The sequence below is a fragment of the Leopardus geoffroyi genome, chromosome C1 (assembly GCF_018350155.1).
Source record: "Leopardus geoffroyi isolate Oge1 chromosome C1, O.geoffroyi_Oge1_pat1.0, whole genome shotgun sequence".
Lineage (NCBI taxonomy): Eukaryota > Metazoa > Chordata > Mammalia > Carnivora > Felidae > Leopardus > Leopardus geoffroyi.
Genome location: NC_059328.1, coordinates 65,491,165 through 65,507,231, shown reverse-complemented (window position 1 = coordinate 65,507,231; position 16,067 = coordinate 65,491,165). Strand labels below are relative to the sequence as shown.

Sequence of the window (16,067 nt, the reverse complement as noted above, 5' to 3'; positions counted from 1 at the left end):
CTCATGATAACGTAACGTTCTTAATTATAAACAGTTATTTCACTTAGTCCTCACAACAAGCCTCATTCCATTAACAAATGAGGATACCAAGGTACAATGAATACTGATGAAAAGAACACAACAAAAAGAACTGGGCTTCAAACAGACGTTGCACCCACAGACTGCATGACCCTAAATTATGACAAAGCCTAGAATATTTAGCATCTGTCCCTCTGTATAAGTGTTTGCCAACCAGTCCTAAACCATTCTGGGAATTTCTAGTTTTAAGTACACTCTGAATTTTCTGATAAGGTTATTTATATGCTCTGGTTCTGGAAAATCTAGGCTTGGATGCTAAAATCACAAATGTTTAAGTCTGTTGTCTTTTACGCAAGAAGTTTTACCTGTGAAAACCACACCATACTTTAATTCAAACTTAAGAAATCACATAAATGTTTTAGATTCGACATAGATCCTACAGTATAGGTCTTTCTCTGACATTTCACTTAGCATGATGCCCTTGAGGTCCATCTATACCGCCAAAACTGGGAAGATTTAATTCTTTTATACAGCTAATACTAATGCTCCATTGTGTGTATATACACATACATCTTTATCCATTTATCAACTGATGGACACTTAGGTTGCTTCTGTATCTTGACTACTGTAAAGCTGCAATGAATACCATACACAAAGGCATGGTGTATTTATCTTTCCAAATTAGTGTTTTCATTTTCTTCAGATAAATACCCAGAAGTGGAACTGCTGAATTGTATGGTAGTTTTTTAATTTTTTAAAGAAAACTCCATATTGTTTTCTATAGTGGCTGCATGTTACATTCCTATCAACAGTATACAAGGGTTCCCTTAACATCCCATCCTCATCAACATTTGTTATTTTTAGTCTTTTTGGTAATAGCCATTCTAACAGGTGGAGGTGGTAGCTCATTGTGGTTTTTTTTTTTTAATTTTTTTTTTTCAACGTTTATTTATTTTTGGGACAGAGAGAGACAGAGCATGAACGGGGGAGGGGCAGAGAGAGAGGGAGACACAGAATCGGAAACAGGCTCCAGGCTCTGAGCCATCAGCCCAGAGCCTGACGTGGGGCTCGAACTCACGGACCGCGAGATCGTGACCTGGCTGAAGTCGGACGCTCAACCGACTGCGCCACCCAGGCGCCCCAGCTCATTGTGGTTTTGACTTGCATTTCCCTGATGATTAATAACCTAGAACATCTTTTCATGGGGGCACCTGGGTGGCTCAGTCGGTTAAGCGTCCAACGCTTGGTTTCAGTTCATGATCTCGCAGTTCGTGGGTTCAAGCACCCCTCCAGGCTCCATGCCGGCAGTGCAGAGTTGGCTTGGGATTCTCCCTCCCCTACCTGTCTGTCCCTCCCCCACTCATGCGGGCAGTCTCCCAAAACAAACTTAAAAAAAAAAAAATGTTTTCATGTATCTGGTAGTCATCTAGGTCTTCTTTGGAAAAATGTCTATTCAGCTTTTTTGCCCATTTTTTATTAGACTTTTTTTAGTTTGATATAGTCCAACTTGTTTACTTTTGCTTTTGTTTTCAGATTCAAAAATCATCACCAAAAACCTATGTCAAAGAGCTTAATCCCCACGTTTTCTTGTACCAGTTCTGTGGTTTCATGTTTTAATTCAAGTCTTTAGCCCATCCTGGATTAATTTTTGTGTATGATGTGAGATAATGATCCAATTTCATTCTTTTGCAGATGGCTATCCAATTTTCCCAGCACCATTTATTGAAGAGAATCCCTTCTCCACTGTAGATTCTTGGCTTCTTTATTATAAATTGACTATATATGCAAAAGTTTATTTCTGGGCTCTATATTCTGCCATAGTGATCAGTGTTTCTATGCCAATACCACACTTTTTAAATTACCAGAGCTTTGTAATATAGTTTGAAATCAGGGAGTGTGATGCCTCCAGCTTTGTTCTTTCTCAACCTTGCTTCAGCTATTCCGGGTCTTCTACAGTTCATATGAATTTTAGGACTATTGTATTTCTGTGAAAACTGCCATTGGAATTTTGACAGGGATCACACTGACTCTGTAATATTGCTTTGGTTAGCATTTAACAACATTAATTCTTCCAATGCATGAACATGAAATAGCTTTCCATTTGTATCTTTCTTACATCCTATAGTTTTCAATTATTGGTCTTTCCCCTTGGTTAAATTTACTCATAGGTATTTTATTCTTTTTGATACAATTATAAATGGAATGGATTCTTCTGATAGATTATTCACATATAAAAGTGCAAGATTTTTGTGTATTAATTTTGTATCCTGCAACTTTACTGTAGTACTTCTAACAGTTTTCTGGATAAAGTCTTTAAGGTTTTCTATATCATCTTCAAGCAGTGACCATTTACTTTTTCCTCTCCAATTTGGATGCCTTTTATTTCTTTTACTGGCCTAACTGCTCTGGCTAGAACTTCCAATATTGTGTTGAATAGAAGTGGCAAGAGAGAGCATGCTTGCCTTATTCCTGATCTTTGTGGAGAAAAACTGAAAGCTTTTCCTTTAAGGATGATGTTAGCTGTGAGCTTGTCCTACAGGACCTTTATGATGTTGAGGTATGTTCCCTCTATACCACTTCGTTTTTTTTTTTTTTTTTTTTTACCATTTGAATTCTTTCAAATGTTTTTTTCTTCAACCATTGAGATAAAAAATGTTTATATCCTTTTGTTAATGTGGTATATCACACTGATTTATGGGTGTTTAATCACCCCTGAAATAAATCCCACTTGACCATGATGTATGATCCCTTTAACATATTGTTGAATTTGATTTGCTAATATTAAGGATTTTTGCATTTATGTTATTAGGAATACTGGCCTTTTTCTTGGGGCATTCTTGTCTGGTTTTTCTATCAGGGTAATTCTGGCTTCATAAAAGGAGTTTGGAGGAGTTCACTCTAATTTTTGGAAGAGTTTAAAAAGGACTGGGATTAATTCTTCTCTCTGAAGGCTTGGTAGAATCCACCAGTGGAGCCATCTGGTCCTGGGTTTTTGTTGGGAAGTTTTTGATGACTAGCAAGGAGACTGAATCCATCTGTTCAGATTTTTTATTTCATCAGTCTTGGTAGGTTGTAGGTTTCTAGGAATTTACTCATTTCTTACGTTGTCCAATTTGTTAGATAGGATAGTTCATAGCAGTCTCTTACTATCCTCTACATTTCTATGGCTCCACTGTAACATCTCTCATTTGATTTTGAGTCCTTTTCTGTCAATTATTTTTCAAAGAACCAGCTCTTTCTTTGTTTCATTGATTTATTGTCTTTTTAGTCTCTATTTCTGCTCTAATATTTGTTATTTCCTTCCATCTACCAACTTGGGGTTTCGTTTAATTCTTTTTCTAGTTTCTTAAAGTGTAAAGTTAGGCTGAGAATGGTTTCTCAAGGCAGGCATTTACCTCCATGAACTTCCTTCTTAGTCCGTGTAAATGCAGAGCTACATAGTACTATTAAATACAGTTCTCTGCTCATCTAATTATGTGATGATTTGTTAGTACTCCTAATTGATAACTTAATAGCAGTATCAGATTTTTATAGATCATTCCTTTATACCTGCACAATCCTGTGAAATAGGTGTTAATATTCCCTTTTGAGAGAAGGATCAGAGAAGCTTAACGACTTATCAAAGATCATTTGTCCAAGTAAATAAGTGGTTGGACTAAGACTGAAAGCAGGCAAGTGTACTTCTAAAGTCCATGCTCCTATATATCACCACTCCCTGATCATGGAATCCTTCTTCCTTACCCTTGTCAATCTATGTACCACACTGTCCTACTCTAACCTAGTTGGACTTCTAGCCACTACCGAAAAGATATCAAGTACTCACTTTAGCATGTATACTAAAATTGGAACCGTATAGAAAAGATTAACACAGTCCCTGCACAAGAATGACATACAAACTCTTGGAATGTTTCATTTTTTTTCTCCTGCTTATCTTAGCAAAAATAAACATTGAAAGGGTGAGCCAGAAATTAATGAAAATGATTACTTATAAGGAGTGGGAGAAATGAGTAATGGGATAGAGGGCCAGGAGAAAGTGACAGATCTCTGAACGTCTTAATATAGACTTTTGAATCATTTTAATATTTTATTTTTTCATAAAGAATTAGAACATGATGCAGAGAAAACTCAGTTCAAAGAGAAGTGGATTCAATAGTATTTCAAATGAATAACCATCACCTAATGGGGAAAGGGACAGGAAAGAACCCATTCCAAGTAACCTGAATAGAATACTTTGTGTATGTACATGTGTGTACATGCATACCAATCTTGAACTCTTAATAGGTTCTTCATAATATGGATATAGCAATCCTGAAACTATTTTGCATATATTGTAGGACTAAGCAAATCAGTAAATATTTTATTTTAAAAAGTATTTTAGGGGCGCCTGGGTGGCGCAGTCGGTTAAGCATCCGACTTCAGCTCAGGTCACGATCTCACGATCCGTGAGTTCGAGCCCCGCGTCGGGCTCTGTGCTGGCAGCTCAGAGCCTGGAGCCTGTTTCAGATTCTGTGTCTCCCTCTCTCTCTGCCCCTCCCCTATTCATGCTCTCTGTCTCAAAAATAAATAAACGTTAAAAAAAAAAAATTAAAAAAAAAAAAAAGTATTTTAATAGGGGCACCCAGGCAACTCAGTCAGTTGAACATCAACTCTTGGTTTCAGATCACTATCTTCTGGTTTGTGGGTTTGCACCCCACATCAGGCTCTACACTGACAGTGCAGAGCCTGCTTGGGATTTTCTCTCTCTCCCCCTCTCTGACCCTTCCCCACTCATGCTCTCATAATCAACTTTAAGATTATATTATATATATATATATATATATATATATATATTTTTTTTTTTTTTTTTTTTTTTTTTTTTTAAATGGGGAAGGCAAGGGAAAAAAAAAAAACTCTGGGGCAGGATTAAAATCTGAGGCATAATTTTGAGCCCATTTACTTCTAAAATAGGTTTTCTAACCCCATCACTGAAAAGACCCAGAAACAAGGACACTCCAGTGACAATGAAGGAGTCTAACTAGCATCCAGATCTTAATTTTGAAATATCAATCCTCACCAAAAGCAAAACCAGAGCCCCATGAAAAAATGGTTGATTCCAGGCTTGGGAAAAGATAAAAGATGAACCTAGAACATCTTATTGTGCCAGAGAAGAAGAACTGCTTAATGATCAGAGACATGTCAAAGGATACACAAGCCAGCTGAAAGATTCCGGCAGACCAAATCTCAGAAAATCTGAGCATAAGCAACAGTTGTAGACTATAACCCATTAAGTGAGAAATCATGTATCCATGCTGATAAAAAAAAACAAAAAAACAAAAACCATGCCACTTTTTTTCAACAGAATGTTTTAAATATATAAGAAATGATGGAATTTTTTAAAATTCACCATTTTGAAACCATTATAATAAAAATCAATTCAGGCAAAAATCAATCAACAGATGTTCAATCTGTAAGGTGCAAGTAGGAAAATGATATTTTTAAAATAAAGTTTCTCCCCACAAATATTAATTACAAAGGAAAATATAACATTGCAATGAAGACTGGCAGACACTATACCTTAGGTAAGTGACAAAGGTCATAAGCAAGCTAACATAATGCACCTTCCCATGTGGTACACCAAGAGGGACACATCATTGATCTAATTTTCCTACCAAAAATACATAATCCGTTTCTCACACTGTCCCTCAATTCAGGCTTCTTTGAGGTTTCTCATTCTATGAAAGGCTGAGGGATTATTCTAAAGACCATTAAAAAGACAACTAAATAAAATTCATGACCCTGGATTACACCTATAAAGGAAAAGAAAAATGCTACCGAGGATATGAGGCAACTGACAGAAATGCAATATAGGCATTAAAAATTATTTTATCAATATTAGATTTTCTGAATTTCACAATTGCACTGTCTAGCTATACAGAAAAAAAACCCGTGCTTAATAACTACATTCTGAAATACTAGAGGCTAAATGGGAATATATGCATTCTACATTTTCAAATGGTTCTGAAAATTTTATTTGTACATATGTATACATATACACATACACATGTGTGTATTAGACCAAAAAAGCAAACGTGACAAGTGGTAAGAATTGGAGAAATGGGTAAAGGGTATTATGGAAGTCTTCTGTATTATTACAATCTTACAGTAAATTTGAAATTACCCCCACCCCAGTTTGTAAGAAGTCCTATTAATCGTATTCATCTCTCTTTTAAGTTGAATTCTACGTCAGCAGTTTGCCGTATGCTCCACTTTCTCTTTGCCATCATGTTCTGCCTCTCCAGGGCTAGTGACTCGTACTGACGCAGGCACATGTTCAAGGAGACATTCAAGAAAAAAAGAACACAAACTCTGAACAGAGGTTAAGATCTAAAAAATCCACGTATGTTTGCAACACTTCTAAGCCCTTCCTGCTGACATTAGAAAGGCATTGCTGCATGTGCCTCATGTCCTGAGCTTCCCCCAGATAATCCCACATGACTTTCCCAACTCACGATTTTCCATTTGATCACCCACTCAACCTTCAACACAGTCCTATCTTTTAGCAGAGCTAAAAATAGCCATTCTATCAAGTGGGGAGTTAAATAAAGTACTATTTACAGTTAAGGAGGTTGCTTTCCTAAGACTTGTTTTAAATGACAGTGCATCAGCAAAGAAAAGATTTGGACAAAATAAAAACCTGAAACATACTCTGTTGCATGAAGTTTGTAACTAATTCTTAGTGAAGTGGATGGGAATGCCAGCTCTGGAGTCAGAGCTCTTAAATTCAAATACTGAATTTTTCTGCTATATAACTTTAAAGCAAGCTACTTAACCTCCCTTATCCTGTTTCTACATCTGTAAAATACAGGTTGGTAATAGTACCTACCCACAGGTCAATCTCCCAGACACCATGTTCAACAGAAGAATCCAGAAACGACAGAGTACATAATATAGGATTCTACTTACAGAAGGTTCAAGAACGAGCAAAACTGTAGTGATAGAGGTCAGAGTAGTGGCTACCTTTGTGGGAGAAGCATACTGCCTGGGAAACAGTACAAGGGAGACTTCTGGGTGGTGGAAATGAAGTTTCCCTTGATCTGGGTGATGGTTAACAGGTGTGAGTACAGTAAGCTGAACATTAAAAATCTATTATATCCTGGGGTGCTTGGGTGGCTCAGTCTGTTAAGTGTCTGACTCTTGAGTTTGGCTCAGGTCATGATCTCACGGTTCATCAATTCGAGCCCCATGTTGGGTTCCCCATTGACGGTGCAGAGCCTGCTTGGGATGTTCTCACTCCCTCTCTCTCTGCCCCTCCCCTGCTCACGTGGGTGTACATTCTCCCTCTCTCAAAATAAGTATTTTTTTAAAAATTTGTTGTACCTCAACAAAAGGAAACATAGTACCAATGGAACGGTTGAGACTTAAATGAGAAAATGTATGTCAAGTGCCTAGTACATAAGCATTCAATAAAAGTCTGTTATACAATTGCTTAATAGAACTGTTTAAGAGATAAGTCTACTTTTCTTTTCCCCACACCTCAGTTCTTAGTTTTTCATACTATTTCAAACTTCCTTCTCTTGCCTTTACAGCTCTATATTGCTCTATTTGTATTTAAATAAATTCTATAGTTAAAAATTCTTCAAACTTTTCTAAAGCTTATTTATTTTGGGGCGGCACAAGTGGGGGGGGGACAAGGGAGGGAGGGGTGGAGAGAGGGAGAGGGAGAGAGAGAGAGAGAGAATATCCCAAGGAGACTACACACTGTCAGTGCACAGTCCAACACAGGGCTCAAAGTCACAAACCATGAGATCATGACCTGAGCCAAAAATCAAGAGACAGACACTTAACCAACTGAGCCACCCAGGCACCCCTGAAGACTATTTAAGATGTAAGAAGGTGTCAAAAATATGTTGGAGCGCCTAGCTGGCTCAGTCAGCAGAGCATGAAACACAGTCTCTGGGTCGTGAGTTTGAGCCCCACATTGGGCATAGAGATTACTTAAAATTATATAGGTGTATGTATATATACATTCACACACATACATACATATATATGGACACCTAGGTGGCTCACTAGGTTGTACATCCAATATTTGATCTCAGCTCAGGTCTTTGGTCTTGAGTTCAAGCCAAACAGTGATGGGCTCCACACTGGGCATGGAGCCTACTTAAAAAAAAAAAATTGAGGGGTACCTGGATGGCTCAGTCTGTTGAACATCTTACTCTTGTTTCAGCTTAGGTCATGATATCACAGTTCATGGAATCAAGGCCCACATCAGGCTCTGTACTACAGAGTGGAGCCTGCTTGGGATTCTCCTTCTCCCTGTCCCACCCCACTTGCATGAGCTCTCTCAAACTTTATATATATAATTTTTTTTTAAATATAGCAAAAATGAACTATTGGGACTTCATCAAAATAAAAAGCTTCTGCACAGTGAAGGAAACAATCAGCAAAACTAAAAGGCAACTGACAGAATGGGGGAAGATATTTGCAAACAACATATCAGATAAAGGGTTAGTATCCAAAAATCTATAAAGAACTTCTCAAACTCAACACCCAAAAAGCAAATAATCCAGTGAAGAAATGGGCAAAAGACAGGAATAGACACTTCTCCAAAGAGGACATCCAAATGGCCAACAGACACATGAAAAAATGCTCAACATCACTCATCAGGGAAATACAAATCAAAACCACAATGAGAGACCACCTCACACCTGTCAGAATGGCTAACATTAACAACTCAGGCAACAACAAATGTTGGCGAGGATGCAGAGAAAGAGGATCTCTTTTACACTGCTGATGGGAATGCAGGCTGGTGCAGCCACTCTGGAAAACAGTATGGAGGTTCCTCAAAAAACTAAAAATAGAACTACCCTACAACCCAGCAATGGCACTACTAGGCATTTATCCAAGGGATACAGGTATGCGGTTTCGAAGGGACACACTCACCCCAATGTTTGTAGCAGCACTATCAACAATAGCCAAAGTATGGAAAAAACCCAAATGTCCATCAATGGATGAATGGATAAAGAAGATATGGTATATATATACACAATGGCAATCAAAAAGAATGAAATCTTGCTACTTGCAACTATGTGGACGGAACTAGAGGGTATTATGCTAAGCGAAGTCAGTCAGAGAAAGACAAAAATCATATGACTTCATTCACAGGAGGACTTTAAGACAGAACAGATCAACACAAGGGAAGGGAAGCAAAAAAGCATATAGAAACAGGGAGGGGGACAAAACACAAGAGACTCTTAAATATGGAGAACAAACAGAGGGTTACTGGAGGGATTGTGGGAGGGGGGATAGGCTAAATGGGTAAGGGGCATTAAGAAATCTTCTCCTGAAGTCATTGTTGCACTATATGCTAATTTGGATGTAAGTTTAAAAAATGAAATTAGAAAAAAATAAAATACATTTGGAAATAACCCCCCTCCATTTTCTTTAAATGAAACCTTACCAACCCATCCCTGCTGAGCCAGTTCTGACTGTTAAGATCATTTCTTTGACCTGGTAGATTTTCTTAAATATTACCCTCCATTAAGTCACATAGTTATTTTTTTTTTAAGACTTACCTTTATAAAAGCATAGCCAGTACCATTATCTGTAATGGTGAGACCAAGTGAATCCTCAGATTTATGTATATTTACTTCCTTTTTGATCCCTTTCACATGGGCAAATATGAAATCTTCAAGACCTATCTGTGATCCTAAGAGTCTTTCCATATCAACTTTAGGTGTGTTTAACGTGCAGTATAAGATCTGTAAGAAAGAAAGAAATAGTTCAGTTTCCATCAGGAAAACATTCTGGTTATTAGGGTATTTGAGTGAAATAGTCGATTTATGACAGAAGTTACATCATTAACATTGGGTAATATACATGGAATATTTCCTATAGGCAAGGCTCTATATTAAACAATTTACGGTCATTATCTCATTAAATCCTCACAATGACTTTACAAATACTTATCCCCTCCAAATTACAGATGAGGAATTTGAGGTTTAGTGAAAGAAAGTAATTGGCCTAAGGTCACAAAGCCAATATTTGTCAAGAGCAAGATTCTGAGTTTACATCTCACCAACTTCCAAGTGATTGAAAATATCTCCACTACCTGCCATTTACAATGCTAAAATCAAAAGTTGTCTTCTCAAAGGCAAGGCCGTGACATGTATGCCACAATGAAATTATAGGCAAGTCTATTTTTGAAAACTGCTAAGTTTTTTAAATGAGGAAATTTATCTTGCATTAGAATGCTTGAGAAAATTAATGAATGAGGTGCAAAAATAAAGAGGTCTAAAACATATCTTACAGACTCACTAATCCAATCCCTTAATTTTCTTGGGTATGTAAAACAAAAACATTTCAGTATAGCAGTTTTATTCCAAAATAGTTAAGGTTTTTTTTATTTTTATTATCAATTTTGCCACAGATGTTGCCAACACTTCCTCGGACCCTGAGCCTTGCTTCAGTCCTCACTTTCTACCCTCTCCCTGGATCCCCAGGTTTTATACCATTCTTGACTCCCACTGGAAGGTAAGCCTTCTCACATCCATAAGCCTCATGAAGTTCAGGAATGGCACAACTACTACTTATTAAATGGATCTTTAAGGCACATCAGAATGTGTCTGAACTGGAAGCACTCTCTGTTCTACAACTAAAAGATCCAGCATGGTCAGCAAGATTCTGACCAATTTCAGATGTATATGAAAGGAGCTACTGAGGAGGGCAAGAGGCAACTGGATATAAAAGAAAAAAGGCTTACAAAGAAACATGTGCTGTCCTGCCCTTTCCCCTTTTCCTCTGTGGAGAGCTGTGCTAACTGGTGGACCTTTGATTTAACCCTTTGTGTTCCTGGGCAGGGCAGAATATATTTAGTTCCGTAATTAGTAAGTTTTTGTGAAATACTCTAAGAACTGTATTATTCACAGGGAAAAAGAAAGTCCTTTAAGAAAGGTTCCTATTCTTTATTCTGTGAAATCAATGGTATAATTAGTCCACTGACAAAAATCAGTAATAGTGTGGGTAGAGGGACAAGGTAACATGCACAGTGAACAGTTTTCCTGATTTTCTTTCTCAAAACGATGGGAAGTAAAGAAACAGTTTTGTTATTACTGTTTTTAACAGTGAATCTGCTAATGGTGTTCATAGTGGATCCCAACACCATTAACATAAAAACTTACCAGTTAGAAAACATTAAAACAGAATGATGATGTAATAGGGCAGGAGAAAAGCACCAAAAAGGAAATCCCACACGAAGTGGACTTCTAGTTACTAAGCTGCTTCCTTTCTTTCAATTTTTCACATTTCCCTGCAGAGCAAATATTAGATTTCCTGTAGGTATGACCCTTTTTCATTGTGCTTCCTCCCCTACAGAACAATGTTACATCCCAGGCAGCCAAAAGTTTGCAGGCAAGGCAAGACATGGGTGCCTTCCTCTTCCCCTCTTCACATAACACTCAGATCTCAAGTATCTATACATCTTATGTGCTTTGGAGGAAAATGACTCACATCCCCTATTCTAGGCATAAGATTTAAACCAGTATAAGTGGTATTTTAGGAGTAGGCATGTGGCCCAATCGCGGCCAACAAGACATGGAAGAAGATATCCAAGGATCTTCTGGAGAATATTTTTTTTACTCTTAAGAAACATACAGTAAAAGACCATCCTTTCCTTGCCCTGGATGCTGCCTTATCTGTAGGTGGTCTGGGAACTTCCACCACCATCTTACTATTGAGGAAGAAACCAGTGCCAAGAAAGGCAAAGCAAAGAGATGGAATAAACCTAGATCCCTGACATAGGGGAGTTGCTCTGTTCACCAATCTGGAGCTCACTCTACCCCTTTTATGCAATTGTTTTAGCCAATTTTAGCAAGTAGTTTCATATTATTGCAGTTGAAAACTTATCAGATACACAGTCTTATCCCAAAATATTTAGTTACACAAACCAATAATTTAACCAACCCATTTTAGATTGTTGTTTCAACTAAAAAGATTCCAGATATAAAAATACAAAAGATAGGAATTCTATTTCTTCCATTTAAAAGTTCTTTCTAGGGGTGCCTGCGTGGCTCAGTCAGTTGAAGGTCCAACTCTTGATTTCTGCTCAGGTCATGATCCTAGGGTTGTGAGCTCAAGCCCTGAGTTAGGCTCCGCACTAAGCATGGAACCTGCTTGTGATTCTCTTTCCCTCTGTCCCTCCCCTTCTCACTCTCTCTAAAATAAAACATAAGCAAAGTTCTGTCTACTTTCTAGCTCAATTTATCCTTAAACTCAGTCAGGAAGCTGGTGAATTATGTTTAATATACTGAGATACTATGCATCCTTATCCAAATTTCACATCCTATCTCCTCTATCAAAAATTTCAGGCACAGGGTACCTGGGTGGCTCGGTCAGTTGAGTGTCCAACTCTTCAGCTCAGGTCATGATCTCAGTTGGTGGGACTGAGCCCCATGTTGGGCTGTGCGCTGACAGCACAGTGCCTGCTTGGGATTCTCTCTCTGCCCCCCTCTCTCTGCCCCTTCCCGGCTTGTGCTCATGCTCACTCTTGTTCTCTCAATAAACATTTAAAAAGAAGAAATTTCAGGCACAGAAAAAGTGGTTCCCCCTTACTTCCAATATCAGCAAAATAAATCCCCAAGAGGAAATATTTCATCCTTAAAATGGTTGTTAGGAAAAAAAAAAAAAAAGATTAAGACGTAAGAGATTTGGGGTGCCTGGCATGCAACTCTTGATCTCCATGTCCTGAGTTCAAGCCCCACACTGGGCATAGGGATTATTCTTAAAAATAAACTTATGGGGCACCTGGGTGGCTCAGTCAGTTGAGCATCCAATTTCAGCTCAGGTCATGATCCCACTCTTTTGTCAGTTCGAGGCTCATGTCAGGCTCTGTACTGACAGCTCAGAGCCTGGAGCCTACTTCCAATTCTGTGTCTCCTCCTCTCTATGCCCCTCCCCCGGCTCACACGTGGTCTCTCAAAAATAAACATTAAAAAAAAAAAAAAAAAAGGGTAAGAGACTTGAATCTAGTCCCACTTCCGTACTCTCAGTGAGCTCAGTCAAATCATTTGACCTCCCTGGTTCTCGTGTACATCATGACATTAGTAAAGTTGGTCTACTGACACACTTGTTGCAAAAACTGAGAGACTACATATATGAGTACTTCTTAAACGAAAAATCTCTTTATAGAGGTTATTATTTCTGGAATGTAAGGGTTTCTTGAACAGTGATATTTCACCCATGCTTGAAAGCTGCTTAGTTTTCCTGAAGAGATCAGATTTTGTTTCTTTTTAATGTCATCAACAGATGGATTCCTTTTCTCCCATAAATTACATTATCTTTCAACTTCGTTGTTAAAGAATAACTCATGGAGGGGCATCTGGGTGGCTCAATTAAGTGTCTGACCTTGGCCCAGGTCATGACCTCGACCTTGTGGTTCTGGAGTTCAAGTCCCACATTGGGCTCTGTGCTGACCGCTCAGGGCCTGGAGCCTGCTTTCTTCTCTCGCTCTCTCTCGCTCTGCCCCTCCCCCACTCATGCTGTTTTTCTCTCAAAAACAAATATTAAAATAAAATAAATAAATAAATAAATAAATAAAATAAGAGGGGGCACGAGGGTAGCCCAGTTGGTTAAGCATCCAACTTCAGCTCAGGTCATGATCTCACAGTTCATGGGTTTGAGCCCGCATTGGGCTCTGTGATGACATCTTGGAGCCTGGAGCGTGCTTCAAATTGTGTGTGTGTGTGTGTGTGTGTGTGTGTGTGTGTGTGTGTGTGTGTGTGTCTGCCCCTCCCTTGCTTGCGTGCTCTCAAAAATAAGTAACTCATGGACCGTATTCTTACCATGCACTGTATTTGAATTGCTATCTTCTGGTTATCATGTGGTTATGATTATTCACCCTTAAAACTCACTCAATATAGCCAAGATGATAAGTCTGAATGACTATAGAGTCACTAATATAGATTAATACTGCCTTTTCTCTCCATTATATACTTTATAATGTCCCTTGTTAATAAGTAGCTTGTCATTGGTGTTTCAAAAAATATTCTGGCCCACAAACAGGTTACAAATTTCTCCAAAAACACATCAAGTGCATTTTTTTTTTTTTTTTAATCAAGGAAGTTCATTTCCAACTTTCTTTTGTTTAATACTTTCCTTAAACAGGAACTGAGTTGGTCAAAGATTCCACATGTTCCAAAGTTCTCTGAAAAAAATTATAGGCTTGTGTAGCTGCCATTAGATTATTTGTGAATGTGATTTTAAATACAAGCAACTGGAATCTTTACCTCTTGAGGTTTTCTAAAATAGCGGTATTACTATTTTAATACTACTTTCCTACATCTCAATCTACCAAATATCTAACTTTCTACAGGTTTTCTAGAAATATCCATGTTATCACAGAAAATAAAAAGCACATAATGACAAATCTAGTAACTAAACCACACTTTTTGTTGTTGTTGTTTCCTTAAGTAATCTCTACAGTAAACCTAGAGCTTGAACTCCTAACTCTGAGATCAAGATTAGCATGCTCTACGAACCAGGCCAAGCCAGGCATCCCAACTAAACCATACTTTCATCAGGAGTTAATACTTCATCTTTACACATAAGAACACTGCTTGGATTGTTTCCTTTGTTAATGACTATGGTTTTTATCTGGGCTGTTCTCATTATCTAAGTCTCAGACTTTTTCCTCAATAAAAGATTATTTTACCTCTGATTAACTGCCCTTAAAATAGCAGGAATTAGGGGTACCTGGGTAGCTCAGTAAGTTAGGCGTCTAACTTTGGCTCAGGTCATGACACCGAGGTTCGTGGATTTAAGGCCCCTCTTCTGGCTCCGTGCTGACAGCTCAGAGCCTGAAGCCAGCTTCAGGTTCTTTGTCTGTCTGTCTGTCTGTCTGTCTCTCTCTCTCTCTCTCTCTGCCCCTCCCCTGCTCGCACCCTTTCTCTTTTTTCCTCTCTCTCTCTCAAAAATAAACATTTTAAAAAATGTTTTTAAATAGCAGGAATTAAAAACAACCTGAGGGGTGCCTTGGTGGCTCAATTGGTTAAGCATCCAACTCTTGGTTTCATCTCAAGTCATGATCTCACAGTTTGTGGGATGGAGCCCTGGATCAGGGCTCCCAATCCCTGTTTGGGATTCTGCCCCCCCCCCTCTCTGCCCCTCCCCTGACTGCGCACTCTCATCCTCTCAAAAATGAATAAAATAAACATTAAAAATATATATAGGGGCACCTGGGTGGCTCAGTCAGTTAAGCAATTGATTCTTGGTTTTGGCTCATGTCATGGGTCTCCTGGTTTGGGAGAACAAGACCCACTTCAGGCTCCAACAGTGCAGTCTGCCTGGGATTCTCTCTTCCCCTCCCCCCCCCCCCCACACACACTTTCCAACTAAATAAATAACTAAATACATAATATACATACATACAACCTGAAACTAAGAACAGAATAATTATGGGGGGGGGAATTACCCATTTACTGAGTGCTTGAATAGATGAGAGTAGCTTTAGCCAAGCCAGTGACAATATTCTTATTCAAAACTCTTCCACAAAGCTCTCAAGGTCTTAAGCTACATGGCTCCTCCAAAATAGGTGATGTGATAATCAAATAACTTCTAAAACTCAATCCTTCAATTACAGTCATGAATTGGGGCACCTGCTCATCCCTCTTAGCCGTACACAGTTTGAATACTGGCTCCCACTTCCAGTAAAGTAGTGGCAAAGTGAAGGAACAGAGAAGATAGGTCTGGAAGAATGGAAAAATAAAATCAAAGTAAAGGTCCAAGAACCATTATGTGCACCAGGTACTTTCACATATTACCTCCTTTAATCCCTACAGCAATTCTAAGAGATATTACCTTCCCCCTCTTTTAACAAACTAAAAAACAAAGGCTAGAAATGGCACTATTTGCAACAATATGGATAGACCCAGGGGCATTATACTATACTAAGATAAATCTGACCAAGAAAGATAAATATTGTATGATCTCACATGTGAGCTCTAAAAAGAACAAACCTCAGATACAGAACAGATTGGTGCTTACCAGAGGCAGGGGGTGCAGGGTGGGAAAAA

At 38.5% G+C, this 16,067-nt stretch overlaps 1 protein-coding gene and 1 non-coding gene across 4 annotated transcripts in view; one reads left to right on the top strand and one right to left on the bottom strand.

Moving 5' to 3' along the window:
• Positions 1-16,067, bottom strand: part of GIPC2 (GIPC PDZ domain containing family member 2) — an 82,017-nt gene that overhangs the window by 44,559 nt on the left and 21,391 nt on the right. For 2 of the 3 annotated variants that reach the window (XM_045477966.1, XM_045477967.1), the window contains exon 2: positions 9,576-9,761. The exons of the other annotated variant lie outside the window; for it this stretch is intronic. In XM_045477966.1, the coding sequence (XP_045333922.1) occupies positions 9,576-9,761 (186 nt within the window). The remainder of the gene's footprint in view (positions 1-9,575; positions 9,762-16,067) is intronic. 3 annotated transcript variants of the gene reach the window in all.
• On the top strand, positions 3,834-3,937 carry LOC123600166. Its single transcript, XR_006713540.1, has one exon. It is a non-coding gene; the product is annotated as a U6 spliceosomal RNA (small nuclear RNA).